The sequence below is a fragment of the Ovis canadensis genome, chromosome 15 (assembly GCF_042477335.2).
Source record: "Ovis canadensis isolate MfBH-ARS-UI-01 breed Bighorn chromosome 15, ARS-UI_OviCan_v2, whole genome shotgun sequence".
NCBI classification, from domain to species: domain Eukaryota; kingdom Metazoa; phylum Chordata; class Mammalia; order Artiodactyla; family Bovidae; genus Ovis; species Ovis canadensis.
Genome location: NC_091259.1, coordinates 48,282,382 through 48,295,689, shown reverse-complemented (window position 1 = coordinate 48,295,689; position 13,308 = coordinate 48,282,382). Strand labels below are relative to the sequence as shown.

General features: G+C 44.4%; 1 protein-coding gene across 15 annotated transcripts in view; it reads left to right on the top strand.

Moving 5' to 3' along the window:
- MICAL2 (microtubule associated monooxygenase, calponin and LIM domain containing 2) overlaps positions 1-11,297 on the top strand; it is a 240,788-nt gene extending 229,491 nt beyond the window's left edge. For 11 of the 15 annotated variants that reach the window (XM_069554368.1, XM_069554367.1, XM_069554364.1 and 8 more), the window contains 2 exons: positions 3,695-3,768; positions 7,460-8,914. In XM_069554368.1, coding sequence (XP_069410469.1) covers positions 3,695-3,768; positions 7,460-7,644 — 259 coding nt within the window. In that variant the 3' untranslated portion in view covers positions 7,645-8,914. Of the gene's footprint in view, positions 1-3,694; positions 3,769-7,459 lie in introns of all 15 variants that reach the window. The other 4 variants (XR_011249329.1, XR_011249328.1, XR_011249326.1 and 1 more) reach the window with 2 other exon arrangements.
- The last annotated feature ends 2,011 nt before the right edge of the window (positions 11,298-13,308 follow it).

Genomic DNA, 13,308 nt, shown 5'->3' with positions numbered 1-13,308 from the left:
AGTAAAAGTGAAAGTGAAGTCGCTCAGTCGTGTCCGACTCTTCACGACCCCACGGACTGTGGCCCACCAGGCTCCTCCGCCCATGGGATTTTCCAGGCAAGAGTACTGGAGTGGGGTGCCATTGCCTTCTCCCTCAAAGATTCTAGGGGTTAGGCTCACTTGGGGGTTCACCATGGAACCAAACTTCAGAATTAGACACACTTATCTCCCTAGTCACAAAATGTAGTGAATCACTTGCTTCTTAGGGGTAAGGCTTTTACCTGAGACCAGTGGTCTCACCTGGGGGCAATTTCCATCTCTGCCTCCTCCTTCCAGGGATATTTGGCAATATCTGAAGATGTTTTCGAAGAAGGCAATGACAACCCACTCCAGTACTCTTGCCTGGAAAATCCCATGGTTGGAGAAGCCTGGTAGGCTGCCGTCCATGGCATCACAAAGAGTCAGACACAACTGAGCGACTTCACCTGCACTTTTCACTTTTATGCACTGGAGAAGGAAATGGCAAGCCACTCCAGTGTTCTTGCCTGGAGAATCCCAGGGACGGGGGAGCCTGGTGGGCTGCCGTCTTTGGGGTCACACAGAGTCGGACACGACTGAAGCGACTTAGCAGCAGAAGCAGATGTTTTTGTCTAAGACAACTGGGAGGTGCTACTGATATCTAGGGAGGAGAGGCCAAGGGTGCTGCCGAACATTCCACAGGCAGACCCGCTCCCTTCACCACCACAGAATTACCCAGCCCCAAATGTCAGTAGTGTCAAGGCTGAGATATCTTGCCCTAAACCACTAGCAAGGCTCAGAGTAAGAGAACACTTTTTTTTTTCAGGTTGTAGTTGTTTCTATTTTTCTTCCAGTTTTATTGAGATGTGATTGACATACGACACTGTGTAAGTTTGAAGTATACAGTGTAATGATTTGACTTACATATATCATGAAATGATTATCGCAGACAGTAAGTTTAGAGAACATCCAGCATCTCATGCAAAAATATTGATACAAAATGGAAGAAATAGACACTTTTTTTTCCTGATAGAACTCTCTTAACAATTTTCGTATTTAACATACAGCTAGTTGTTTTGAGCAACTTGAATTTAGTAGTGAGTGGGATATTCAGTAGGCAGGTAGGTATACAGGCTGAGACATGGATGGGGAGGTGCAATTTCTGGAATCTACTCCTTATCAAAAGAATTTAGAATCAGTAGCTGTCAGAGTAGAGAGAATTCCGTAGAGCAGTTGATTTTAAACGTTGTTGACAGTGACCCAGAGTATATTTTACATTGGCTCATTACATATGTGTGTATAAATATGTGTATTTATACACGATGTGTACCCAGAGAACACACGTTTGCTCAGGCAGGCTGATCCCAGGTGAGAAAGGGTATCAGCTAATTTCCCCTGTTCTTCCCAAATTTACCACTCCTGGGGTGAGAGTGAATCTAAGAGAGAAAGTGGAAAGAATAAGCCAGGACTTATACTCATCAAGGTCCACTGGCATGGAAGGAAATGCCAGGAGTGGGGAAGCAGGGCTCATCTGTAATTATTTTTTCTATTATTATTACTATTTTTTATATTGATGCACATGCTGAGATTCAATAAAGTAATTTGTCCACATCTACCTGACCACAAAGCCCTTTTTACACAACCATACCATCTGCCTTTGGGCTAGATTGAAAGTATAAAATTCATTCAACAAACATCTATCAAGCATATTTTCTGTGCCAGGAACTGTGCTGGGTACTGTGAAAGTAAAGATAAGTCAGGCCCCAGTCCCTGCCTTCAGGGATCTCATGGTTTTCAGAGATGGACACGCAAGCACACAGCATGAGAGAAATAGTAAAACATAGCATTTGCTCTGTGAAGACTTGTAGGAGGAGTATTCAGAGCACAGGCCCTACCTGCGAAGGTCAGGGCGATGGGGACTGCACGGTGACTAGGCCTTCCCTTACTGGTACGCTGTCAGAGGTAACGTTCCCCTCCAAAAGAGGCCAAGGAGGAGAACTTGGAGTGTGAGCCAGATGAGAGCTCTGGTGGAGGGCAGCTTCTAGTTTGGAGAAAGGCCTGGCTGAACAAGGAGAAATGTCTTAGACTGGTGTGTGATGTTGAGTCCCTTGGGAAAGCAGGTGCCAGGACAGAATTAGAAGCACAAGAGGTGTAACAGAAGGAAGGGAAAAGGGAGCGGGAACGAGAGTGAAATCTGCACACCTCCCTGCAGTCCTGACGCCTGTGAAAGGAGAGGGGCGGGGAGAAGGACTGGAAGGAGGGGCTTCAGACTGCCGTGCAGCCCTGAGGAAAATCTGAGCCAGGCCAAAGGGAGCACCAGCCAAGGCTGCTCATCCAAGGAGCCCAAAGTGGGGCAGAAATGGCCGAGCTCCAGCACCACCGCTGTGCTCGGGGACAGGGTGGCTTCAGCACGACATTGAAGTGCATTCTGCTACAGCTGTCAGCTTGCTACACACTACACTCCTTTCACAAAGTCCTTTCTTAAAGGAAAATCTAAGTGGTAGGTATATTCTATTGGGAGCTAGAGTGGGTCAAGGGAAGTTCAGTGTCAATAACAAAAGGCGGAGTATTGAACAAAGTGTGGACCTTGGCCTAAGCAATAGTAGAAGTAACAACAACAACAACAAAAACCCCAGCAACAACAGAGTATAGTAAAGTGACCCAATGCTGTAGCAGATACGCGCACAGCCTGCAGCTGGGGCCGGAAGGGAAGCCCCGGGGCCCTAGTGTCAGTCCTCCCCATTTTCAGTGTCTCTAGCAATGGACAGCCTTGACCCCTCTCTTCTCTCCTAAATCTTGCCTCTCTTGGTTTCTGTGATGCTGCCTATCCTTCCTACCTTCTGCTTGCTCCTTCCCTGCTTCTACCTCTTTTGACTAGCTTCTAAACATGGGCATTCCCATGCTCCTGTCTTCAAACTTTTTCCTCTATTGTCTCCCTTTTAGGGCTCATGTGATTCACCTTTCACCTCTGACCCCTGCCACATTTGTCTGTGGTCCTCATTTCTCCTGAGAACTCCAGGGCTGCACTCCCAGAGGTTGGAGGAACCTCCACATGACCACACGGCCCAGCGTGTGGGGCGCTGACACAGGTTCTGTAATATCCATGGCATATCGCCAGGCCTTGAAAGCTCATGAAGTTCCATCTGACCTTCACTGAAAGCTGACTTCCCCTCTTGACTTTGCTGGTGGACACACTGAGTACCCAGCACTCTAACTTGACTCCTCCAAAGCATCACGGTTCTTTCACCATTGCCTACAACCAGATGGGTGGTTGTCTGAGGACTATTGCCTCCACTGACAAAATGCCTTACTCCTGTTTCCTACTTGTTTTCTTGCTTACCACAGTCAAAGATTTGGGAGTTGTTAGAGGTGATGCTTGAAGTCACGTTGCCCCTAAAAGAGAGGAGTTTTAGATTGTCATTGCTTCTACCATTCTAGTCATTTCTTCATGATCCATGCCAGTGTGGCCTTCCAGAAGTTCTCTGGGATCTCGTCACAAGCTTCAGTGGCTCTCCGTTCTCTGCTGAGTTCAGTGTATCGCAGCAGCAGTAGTAGCAAAACTTTTGGTTTAGAGGCATTCCAAGACCCCAGTCTTAATAAGGAACAAGGAAAGCAGTTGCTATGGTCAATGGGTTTACTAGATATTTCTACACAGGTCTTCAGTATTTACAAAGTCTGAACATTTTCTCATTCCCAGGGCCCACGAACTAGAACTGGAAGATCATCAAAGCAGACTAGAGCAAAAATTAAGAGAGAAAATGCTCCAGGAAGGTGAGTACGGTGATGTGTTTCAGGCCTTTGTTAAAGATGTTTTTTCCTATGCAGACACTTGACCAGAACATGCTGCACTTTATAGACCAGAGTACTCTTCCTGTCTGGTGCCACCAGCCTGGGAGCCAGAAGGGGCACAAAGGCAGCTTCTTCTGCCCCCGCTAGAGCACAGCAAGTCCCTCTTAGCTTTGCTCATTAGGGCCAGGAGAGCAGCATTTTGCCCCATCCCAACCCATGTGCTAATAGGAATGAAGTCATTCATTCACACCTTCACTCACTTATCCATCCATTCATTTAACAAATGTTTGTTGAGAATTTAGAGTGGGCCTGGCAGATGCAGAAGAGCAGCCCTGCCCTGTGGCCTCCCTGGGGAGACTGACACTCAGCCTGGTAATTATAACACAGTGAGATGAGGGCCATGATGTACGAGTTTCCACAGTGAGAGGAAGGCAGGCCTGGTTCTACCAGGCACTGGGGACGGTAAAGGAAGCATCCTCCCTACCACAACTGGGCCAGGGCATCACACGTGAGAAAATTATTTCCACCATGACGGAGGAAGAGTTGGAATAAACTGATACCATATATTGACTTATGGGCTCCAACCCATGAGGCATATTCACTCTGTTTTGTGCCTGTGTGTTTGTGGGGGCCAGATCCATGCATGGCTTTCCTACACTGGGACCAAAGTCTAAAAGAGCAAATTAAATCTTTTCTGTATACGTCATGGGACCATAATTGCACCTACCTATGGGGTTACCTGCTACAGAACAAGCACCTAGTAAATATGAGATGTTATCATCATGATCATTCTCAGGTATGTTACTCCATTTTACAAATTAGAAAACTGAGTCTCTGAGCACTTAAAAAGCATGCTCAAGGTAAATGATGGGGCTATGACTTGGGAACAGATTATAGACTCAGGATCTCCTATTCTTTCTCACATAGTAGTGTTTGTTCAGTTCAGTCACTCAGTCATGTCTGACTCTTTGTGACCCCATGAACCACAACATGCCAGGCCTCCCTGTCCATTACCAACTCCCGGAGTCCACCCAAACCCATGTCCAGTGAGTCAGTGATGCCATCCAACCATCTCATCCTCTGTCGTCCCCTTCTCCACCTGCCCACAATCTTTCCCAGCATCAGGGTCTTTTCCAACGAGTCAGCTCTTCTCATCAGGTGGCCAAAGTATTGGAATTTCAGCTTCAACATCAATCCCTCCAATGAACACCCAGGACTGATCTCCTTTAGGATTGACTGGTTTGATTTCCTTGCAGTCCAAGGGACTCTCAAGAGTCTTCTGCAACACCGCAGTTCAAAAGCATCAATTCTTCTGGGCTCAGCTTTCTTTATAGTCCAAATCTCACATCTGTACAAGACCACTGGAAAAACTATACCCTTGACTACACCTTTGTTGGCAAAGTAATGTCTCTGCTTTTTAATATGCTGTCTAAGTTAGTCATAACTTTCCTTCCAAGGAGTAAGTGTCAGTTTTAACTGTTAAAACAGTTTTAACTGTTGCTTCTTAACCTGCACACAGATTTGTCAGGAGGCAGATCAGATGGTCTGGTATTCCCATCTCTTGAAGAATTTTCCACAGTTTGTTGTGATCCACACACTCAAAGGCTTCTTAACCTGCAGTTTTAACTGTTGCTTCTTAACCTGCACACAGATTTGTCAGGAGGCAGGTCAGATGGTCTGGTATTCCCATCTCTTGAAGAATTTTCCACAGTTTGTTGTGATCCACACAGTCAAAGGCTTTGGCATAGTCAGTAAAGTCAAAGTAGATGTTTTTCTACTTTGTCCAGTTAACCTGCACACAGATTTGTCAGGAGGCAGGTCAGATGGGTCAGATGGGTCAGATGGTCTGGTATTCCCATCTCTTGAAGAATTTTCCACAGTTTGTTGTGATCCACATAGTCAAAAGCTTTGGCATAGTCAATAAAGTCAAAGTAGAGGTTTTTCTGGTAAACTTAGTCTGATGCAATAATTTTAAAAGTCCCTCCAGGAAATGCTCAGTCTCTTTGGGATGGAAATGTTCAGTCTTGCAGATTGCCGCCCCTCCCATCTGCTTGATCCTTGAAGGTGACTGCCGGGTGTTAGCGAGAGGCAGGTCTGTGTGACTTTGCAGCACTGGAAATTGGTGTGGGTGGCTCTGATCCGCTGACCCCCATGTAGCTGTCTCCCGTCATTAGGCTGCTCTCTGCTGCCATTTGCAGACCGGGTGCACGGCATGACCATAGCCTGGCCAGGCTCTCAGTGTACCTGAAGCCTCACTCCTGTCCTTAATCAGCCTCACCTCAGCGCATCCTCCACTCAGCCTGGCCAGACAGTCTACCAGACAGTCTGCACTGTGGGGCCATCTCATCCCTCACCATAAGGAGCCCCGTGGCAGGCCCAGTGGCTGGCGACCTTTGCACCTCTGGGCCAAGTGGACACTTCTGGCCACTGCCTATGTGTGCCACAGACAGCAAATCAGGATCTGGTTAGCCACGTCCAGACCTCTCTTCTCTGCCCAACCATGAAGCTCTGCCTGTTCCATGTTTATACCTAGGGTGCCTTTCCAACTAATATCTTGCTGGAGTTCCAAGCAAGGGTCAGGGCAAGGGTCCCTTGGCCCCCAGTGTTCCCATCAAATGATAGGATAGAAGCCCCACTAAGGCCCAGAATGGAGAGACTCGAGCCCAGGGCTCTCGCCTTCAGTTTCTCCTGCCGCTCGCTCCTCCGTCCCATAAAACTTGAGCTGCAAAGGGAATGTTGCCTCTTTATTTCCCTTTTGTCATGTGTCCCTTATTCCTGATGCCGGTCTCAGAACTCAGCCTGCGGCAAGAGGCAGTGGTACCATCTCTACTCTGGGATCCAGCTCACTGCCTAGTCCCCATGCATTAAACAAGAGGGGTTAATGGAATAATACATAAAATCTTCTCCTAAGGCAATAATCTGACAAAACTTAAGATCTGCCTTGAGAATCCTATTTTGAGTGTCAGGAAGTCATTACAACCAGTTTCTTACTCTTTTCCTTCCTTTTATAACAATCGTATCTTCCCCAGGCAATTGAACATTTCGGGGCAATTAGGAAGAAGGTCATGTACTCAGAAGGCAAAAGGGAGAAGCCTAGTCACCGTCTGGAAATACCCTCCCAGCAGCTAGCCACAGCCTCACTTGGCTGCCGCCTGGTCTCTATTCAGAGGGCTGCAATGTGTTATTAACTGCAAATGAAAACAGGATTCTTGTCATTGAAATAACATCCACTGATGCAGATGGTTTACTCAGAAACTTCTCTCGCAGATTGCTCTGCTGTAGCTCAGATGTATTTAGGGAAAACCGCCTCTGTGTTGTTTTGCTGGCTTCTTTTTGGGGAGGGAAGGACAGGTGGGAGGGCTTGGAAGGGCTAGGCTTGTATGAACTTCTTTTTCTCACAAAGGGGTTTTCCCTGTTGCTTTATATAGTCTCGAGATGAAAACTGAGCTGAGAGCTGCACAAAGCACCCACCCTTCTAATCTGTGTCTTGCAGGGCAGGTTCCTGGTGTTAAATTCATTTCCTTGTTTTCTCCTTAGAAATTAAAGAGCAGAACAAGTCCAGAACAATCAAGAACACCCCTGCCAAAAGCTCCTCTGAGGTCAAATGTTACCTGAAGTCTAATGTGTCTTTTTTGTTTGTTATTGATTTTTTTTGTTCTGTTTTTTTCTGTAGAGAGCCAGAAAGATGAGAATGATCTGAATGAAGAGCAAGAAATACTCACTGAGATGATGCAAGTGATTGAGCAAAGGGACAAACTGGTGGATTCCTTAGAGGAACAACGCATCAGAGAGAAGGCTGAAGACCAGCACTTTGAAAGCTTCATATTCTCTAGGGGCAGTCAGCTGAGCAGGACGTGAGCAGGCCCCACAGGGAGCAAGCTGACGACCAGATCAGGCCAAGCACCCCACACTCACATGTTCCTCCGTTCACAGGATGTTAGACCTGAAACATAACTTATACCATGCTGCAGTATTTTTTTTTTAATTAAGATTCTCTCATATGTACTCCAGCGGCCTAAGATACTTCCAGAGATTATAATGAAGAAAATATAGAGACTCTTTTGAAATTGGCAGTCAACTTCAGCTGGTCTCAGATTGGAGATGACTTTGGCAGATAATCAGCATTGTTTTCTGTAAAGAGTGACACAGAGATCAGTTTTCCTGCTGCTTTCATCATTTCTCTTCCCAATTCATTGAGTTACACATCTTAAGATTTTTAAGAAGCTGCCTTTTCATTACTATATCCATATTTGCCTTTTTTTTTTTTTTTGCACGGGTGACCAGTTTCCAAATGTCAGAAAGAAGCAGCCGCCGTTTAAAGATTAGGTTAATATTTAAATTGTGCTTCCAGAGAAAGGGAAGAAACCTTGAGATTACTGATTACATAAAGCAAATAACTCATATAGCAGGTGTTAATTCAATCCAGGGTGAATTTAATTCACCAGGTGTATTTATAAGCCTTAATATAATATACATAAGAAATGAGTATTTAGTAGAACATTTGAGCCTTAGTTTTATTTTTAAAAAAAAGAAAGAAAAAAGGAAATAAAACTTCAACTTCATACCAGCAGGATTGTTAGTTTTCACCAAATGCTGTTGGCTTAGAAAAGCTTTACATTTTTTTTCAGAGCACTCTCTTTATTTCCCTGGAATATAGTGAAAAACATTTTTAGAAGATGAATAATTTTTAAAGACAGAACCAATATTTTAAAAAAGAATTTTGAAGTGCTTTTTTAATATCTGCTGGTAATGGCAAAAAGGAAAACTCATTTGTTGATAAAATATTAGTGAGGTTGATGCTGCTACTGAAAGCGAACATTCTAGTGATCAAGGGTGGAGGATGCTTTCAGTGGTGTTCTCCTTAGGTCCAAACAGAGAAGTGTCTCTGACGCCCTCTACAGGGGCTTCCTGGAACTCCACAGGACAAGACAAGGCCACTTCTGCCTTCAATGTGAAGTGAGGTGCAGAGGCTCCATTCACCAAATCCCAAGTTGGGTAAAGGATTTTTTCGTTGTGGCATTTTCCATGGGAAAAAAAAGCTGGGAGGTGGAGTTTGTGCACTGACATGGGATTCCCGGGACATTTTGATAGTTCATATGGAAACAAAAGACAAGATTTTAAATGGTGATTTGTTGTTCTAAAGTATTTGATTATTTTCTCTCAATGGGACTCTTTGAGGAGTCAGTCCATCTTTGACAAGAGTGAGACTGGAGAAGTCATTGTTGTATGTTTGGCCTCTCTCATGTCTGCAAGTGTTTAAATGTATGTATTGTTGGACAAATGGTGCTTTGCAACTGCCTGGAGAGCTAACTCTCCTCAGTAGAAGTTGACCCATAAGCCACTTTTGTCTGAGATGCTCTCCATACATGACAATCTGGTCAGCTGATCAGGCTGGAACTTAGATGTATGCATGCATTTCCTGAGCCAGCCAACGTTCTGGGCAGTATTAAGACGCACCTTTCCATGGTATACCAAGTCCTAAAGGTTGTGGTTCTTTTTCTTTCTTCTCTCCTTCCTTTTTCTTTTTTAACATGATCAGGTCTTCTAGTGCCTGAATTCCATTAGTAGGAAATATATACAAGCATCTATTTCTCGCTCTCTCTGAAAACTGTGCCACTTAGGGCTATTTATCTATTTTTATTTATTTATATATTTGGTGGAAATGGTTAAGGTGATTTCCTCGTAATTCTGGTTTTCCTGTGTTATAATTTGGAGAAGACCTATTAACACTAAGCTATTAGTATATAAGCTATTTAATATACAAATAACCCAGAAATTTCGGGCATTAAGTTATATAGTATTAAAGATTTATGGAGATAATCAAAATAATACTTTCTGCCATCAGGCATTTAGAGATAAAACTACAGATGTACCAGAATGTTAATTCATTTTAACAAAGATACATATCTTCAGCTTTCCTTCTAGAATGGGTAGAAATATTCAAGCTTAGTCATCACTTGATGCTTGTATATATTTAACAGATGATGCTCAAATGTGTCGTGTCTGGGTTGGTTTTGTGTGAGAGAATTAAGTGCCACTTATTTTAACTTGTTCTATTTCAGTCTTAAAAGAAGATTCTCCCAAGAGGGCCAAAAAAGAAGGTGGTTCTTGGCCCCAGTATTCTGTTAATAGATGAGAGAAGAAATGTGTTCATTTTCTCTTCCAAAGATTATATTCTGTGGTTTAAGGCTGAGTCTTATCTGGCCAAGTTGAAACATAAACCTTGTATTTAACAGCCTTCTCCTAACTCTAGCTTTCAGTTTTCCCAGTACTTAAAAACCATTTTAATGATCATTCCCAAAAGGACACAAATATTGTGGCTGTTGAACTATGTTAAATGATTACAACAGAGAATGTTCTGAGACTCTCTAAAGGTAAAATGTTGTACCATTTGAAAAGTTTCTGTGTAGGCAATATGAGTAGAATCATGTTGAAAACAGATGGGGCCTTCACTTTTCCATAAAATAACACTTGTGATCAAGGCTGAACCATTTAGGATGAAACAGAAAGCCCCAGCCTCAGGTCATATTTCATAGTCTCACACAGCTTTTAAGTTGAATGAAAGGCTCATGATTAAAATTTCAGAATTTTATGTAAGTTGGACCAAGAGGGCAATTCTTAAAATAAGCTTGCTCTCCCAAACCATTCATTTATTTATTTGTTTAATAAACATCTTCCAAATACCCATGGGATTCAGCAGCCCTGTGTTAAATGAAATATTCAGAAATAACATTATTCCTCTACCCACAAGTAAACACAAAGATAAACAAGTACAACTCCAAATAAATATAAGAATAAAGAATGGTTTTTATTATGAGCATCAACCTATTCTACTCACGTTTATCTCAAGTACAAAGACTTATCCCCCCAACTATTTGTAGTGCTTCTTTGGCAATAAAAACACAAGTGTGTTCATATTTCTAAAACCGTGAAAAATAATATCAGGTTATACTGTTTCATTTAAACCTTGACTTTGGCAGTGTTAGGCTGCTTGGAATCAATCAATGTTGAGATGCAACATGTTAATTGCAACTGAGAAAGGAAGTGGCAGGTGTTTCCAACTCTGATGAGTTGCAATGAAATTGATGTTTTCTGCATTCTGGAGGCAGATGACAATTCAGCAATGTCTGTCTTCCCAGGAAGCAGATTTACAGGCTTTTCCTTCCAAACTGAAAATGGCAGCGAGACCCACCCAGGTGGTTGATCAGAGAACTCCCTCAGCAGGGCAGAGGTGGCAGGGGGCAGCTGGGGCTGCCACATGAATGGAGAGAGCGGCACTCATTGGATGTAGTGAGCTCAAATGTAGGAGTTTATTGTATTATAACAAGAAGGTTCACATACAGGGGAGCGTGTACTGTTGCACCTACTGTTTATCTTCTACCCTCACTGCTGAGTGGCTTGTGAAAGATTAATTTGCTCCAACAATTGGGAACTGAAATGATTTACATGTGCACTGCTATAAATACTGAAATGGACCAAAAATAAATGATTTTCTGTCCAGAAAATCCAAACATGTGGGCTTGGTCTGGCATCTCTGAGGGCAGCGCCCATTTCATTTCTTAATTCCAGTGAAAGGATATGAGCAAAGCTTTGATTTCATGTAGGAGTCTGTGAGTTATCGTTGGATGCTTTATTCCCTCCGGAGGCACCTGGCAGGACTTAACCTGGATGTGAGTGGGAGGAGGAGTGAAGAAGGCTCACCTCAGGTGTATTCGCTCAACAAAGAAAGCTGTTCTCAGAGTTGGGGTGGAGGATAGAGGGGAACTCTCCTAGTCCCGACTCCTATTTCTCTTACCCAGTACAACCTGGTTTTGTATTTCATTCAAGCAACAGGAATACTCCCTTCAGCACAGGGCTGGCCCCTCCCTTCAACTCACACTCTTCTAAGACTGAGGTTTTCGTTTATTTGTTTCTGCTCTTAATCTCAGCACATGCAAATTCATGAAATGTGAGCACAATTCACCAGAAGAGCCACATCAGGTGAATCAAGTGCCGGTCCCATCATTTCACACTAAGTTGCCTCATTGCTTGAAAGCTTTTGTCTGCAGGTGGACCACTTGAAAAGATTTATTTTTTTTCTTTTGACTGTCAACAGAAAGTAAATGTAACTGCACATGAGAGCTCCTGTTCCACAAGTGCTAACTTGCCAAGGGTAAGGCTAGCCACCTTCCAGGGCATCTGCAAGTTTTCCTTCACCCTTGCAGGGGCTTCACCCACAGGGCCACAGACTGTCAGCCTGGAGCTGACTCCGTCGCTGCAGCTCACCACCCCTGGGCCTTCTGGGCACAATTGGCAATTTCATGCTCACTCCCTCTCCCAGCTCATTTCTAGAGACAAAAAGAGCTGGACCTATGCTGTCCCAGCTCCCCTCAGGAGCCCTCTGACCTTGATAATGGTAATGGATCCTGTGAATTCACCTGCAAAAAGCTCTGTAGGGGCATTATTCCCTTTAATCCTGAAAGCAAAATACTTAAGATAAACATTGCTCCATTCTGAGATGATAAGATGGAGACACAGAAGTCAGGAGCTTACCTGGTAGCCCAGGTACAAAGTAGGGAAATGGGTGAACCCAGACATCGGCCTGTAGAGCCCAGCCCTTCACTGCCCAGCTGTGTGACCTCACTTGTGCCCAGCTCTGTGACCTCACTTGTGCCCCACCCAGACTTGTGCCTTGTGCTTGCCTGTTTCTTTCCTTGATTGGTTCTCACTGCCACACTCTCCCAACACAGCAGTGCCCAGCCCTGTTCAGGGGAGATCTGGCACTAGAAGACCAGGCTGCCCTTTGGAAGTGTTTCATTTCTTTCTATACTACATCTACGTATACTCAAACACGAAACCAATTGTTTAAACGCTTAAATTACCTAAACTCCACCACCCCTCACAACAATCTTACCGTAACCATGATTCTCTAGGAACAGGCATCTTGCTTATCCTGGGGACTCAAGCACTGCAGACGCACTGCCGTGGACCCACCCCCAGGGGACTTTTTGCACTAAATTGAGAAGCAGGGCACTGTGCAACTCAATCTCTAGTCCCAGGGGTAGGGAGCCAAGAGCACAGGCCACGGGGATGGGAGTGGAAGGCCAGGGAGCGTGCTAGGGACTAGTGTGGCTTCTTCAGGTCCTTAGGAAGAGTGTGCAGAGGTGAGAGGAGGCGCAGGGATAGTGGGGAGCAAGACGGGGTCCCTGGGAAACAGTCCTCGAGGGCCTATGTGACCCTGAAACAAATCAACACTGATATTGGCGCAGCTGCCCATAGGACACTGGTGGCACAAGAATTCAGCTCCCTGCCCATCCCCAGAATAACAGAAACTGGATCCCTAAGAATTCAGAGGAAATATATGTGCACGTGTGTGGGGTAGTCCCTAAACCACAAGTGTGTGATTTGAAAACAAATCAATAGCTAAAATTAAAAAAAAAAAAAAAAACAGGTATAGTCATTCTAAACATAGTAAGCTGAGCATGACTCCCTACTTAGGGCTCAAATTCCAGCTCCTCTACTGTTCACTGGGTGATCCTGAAC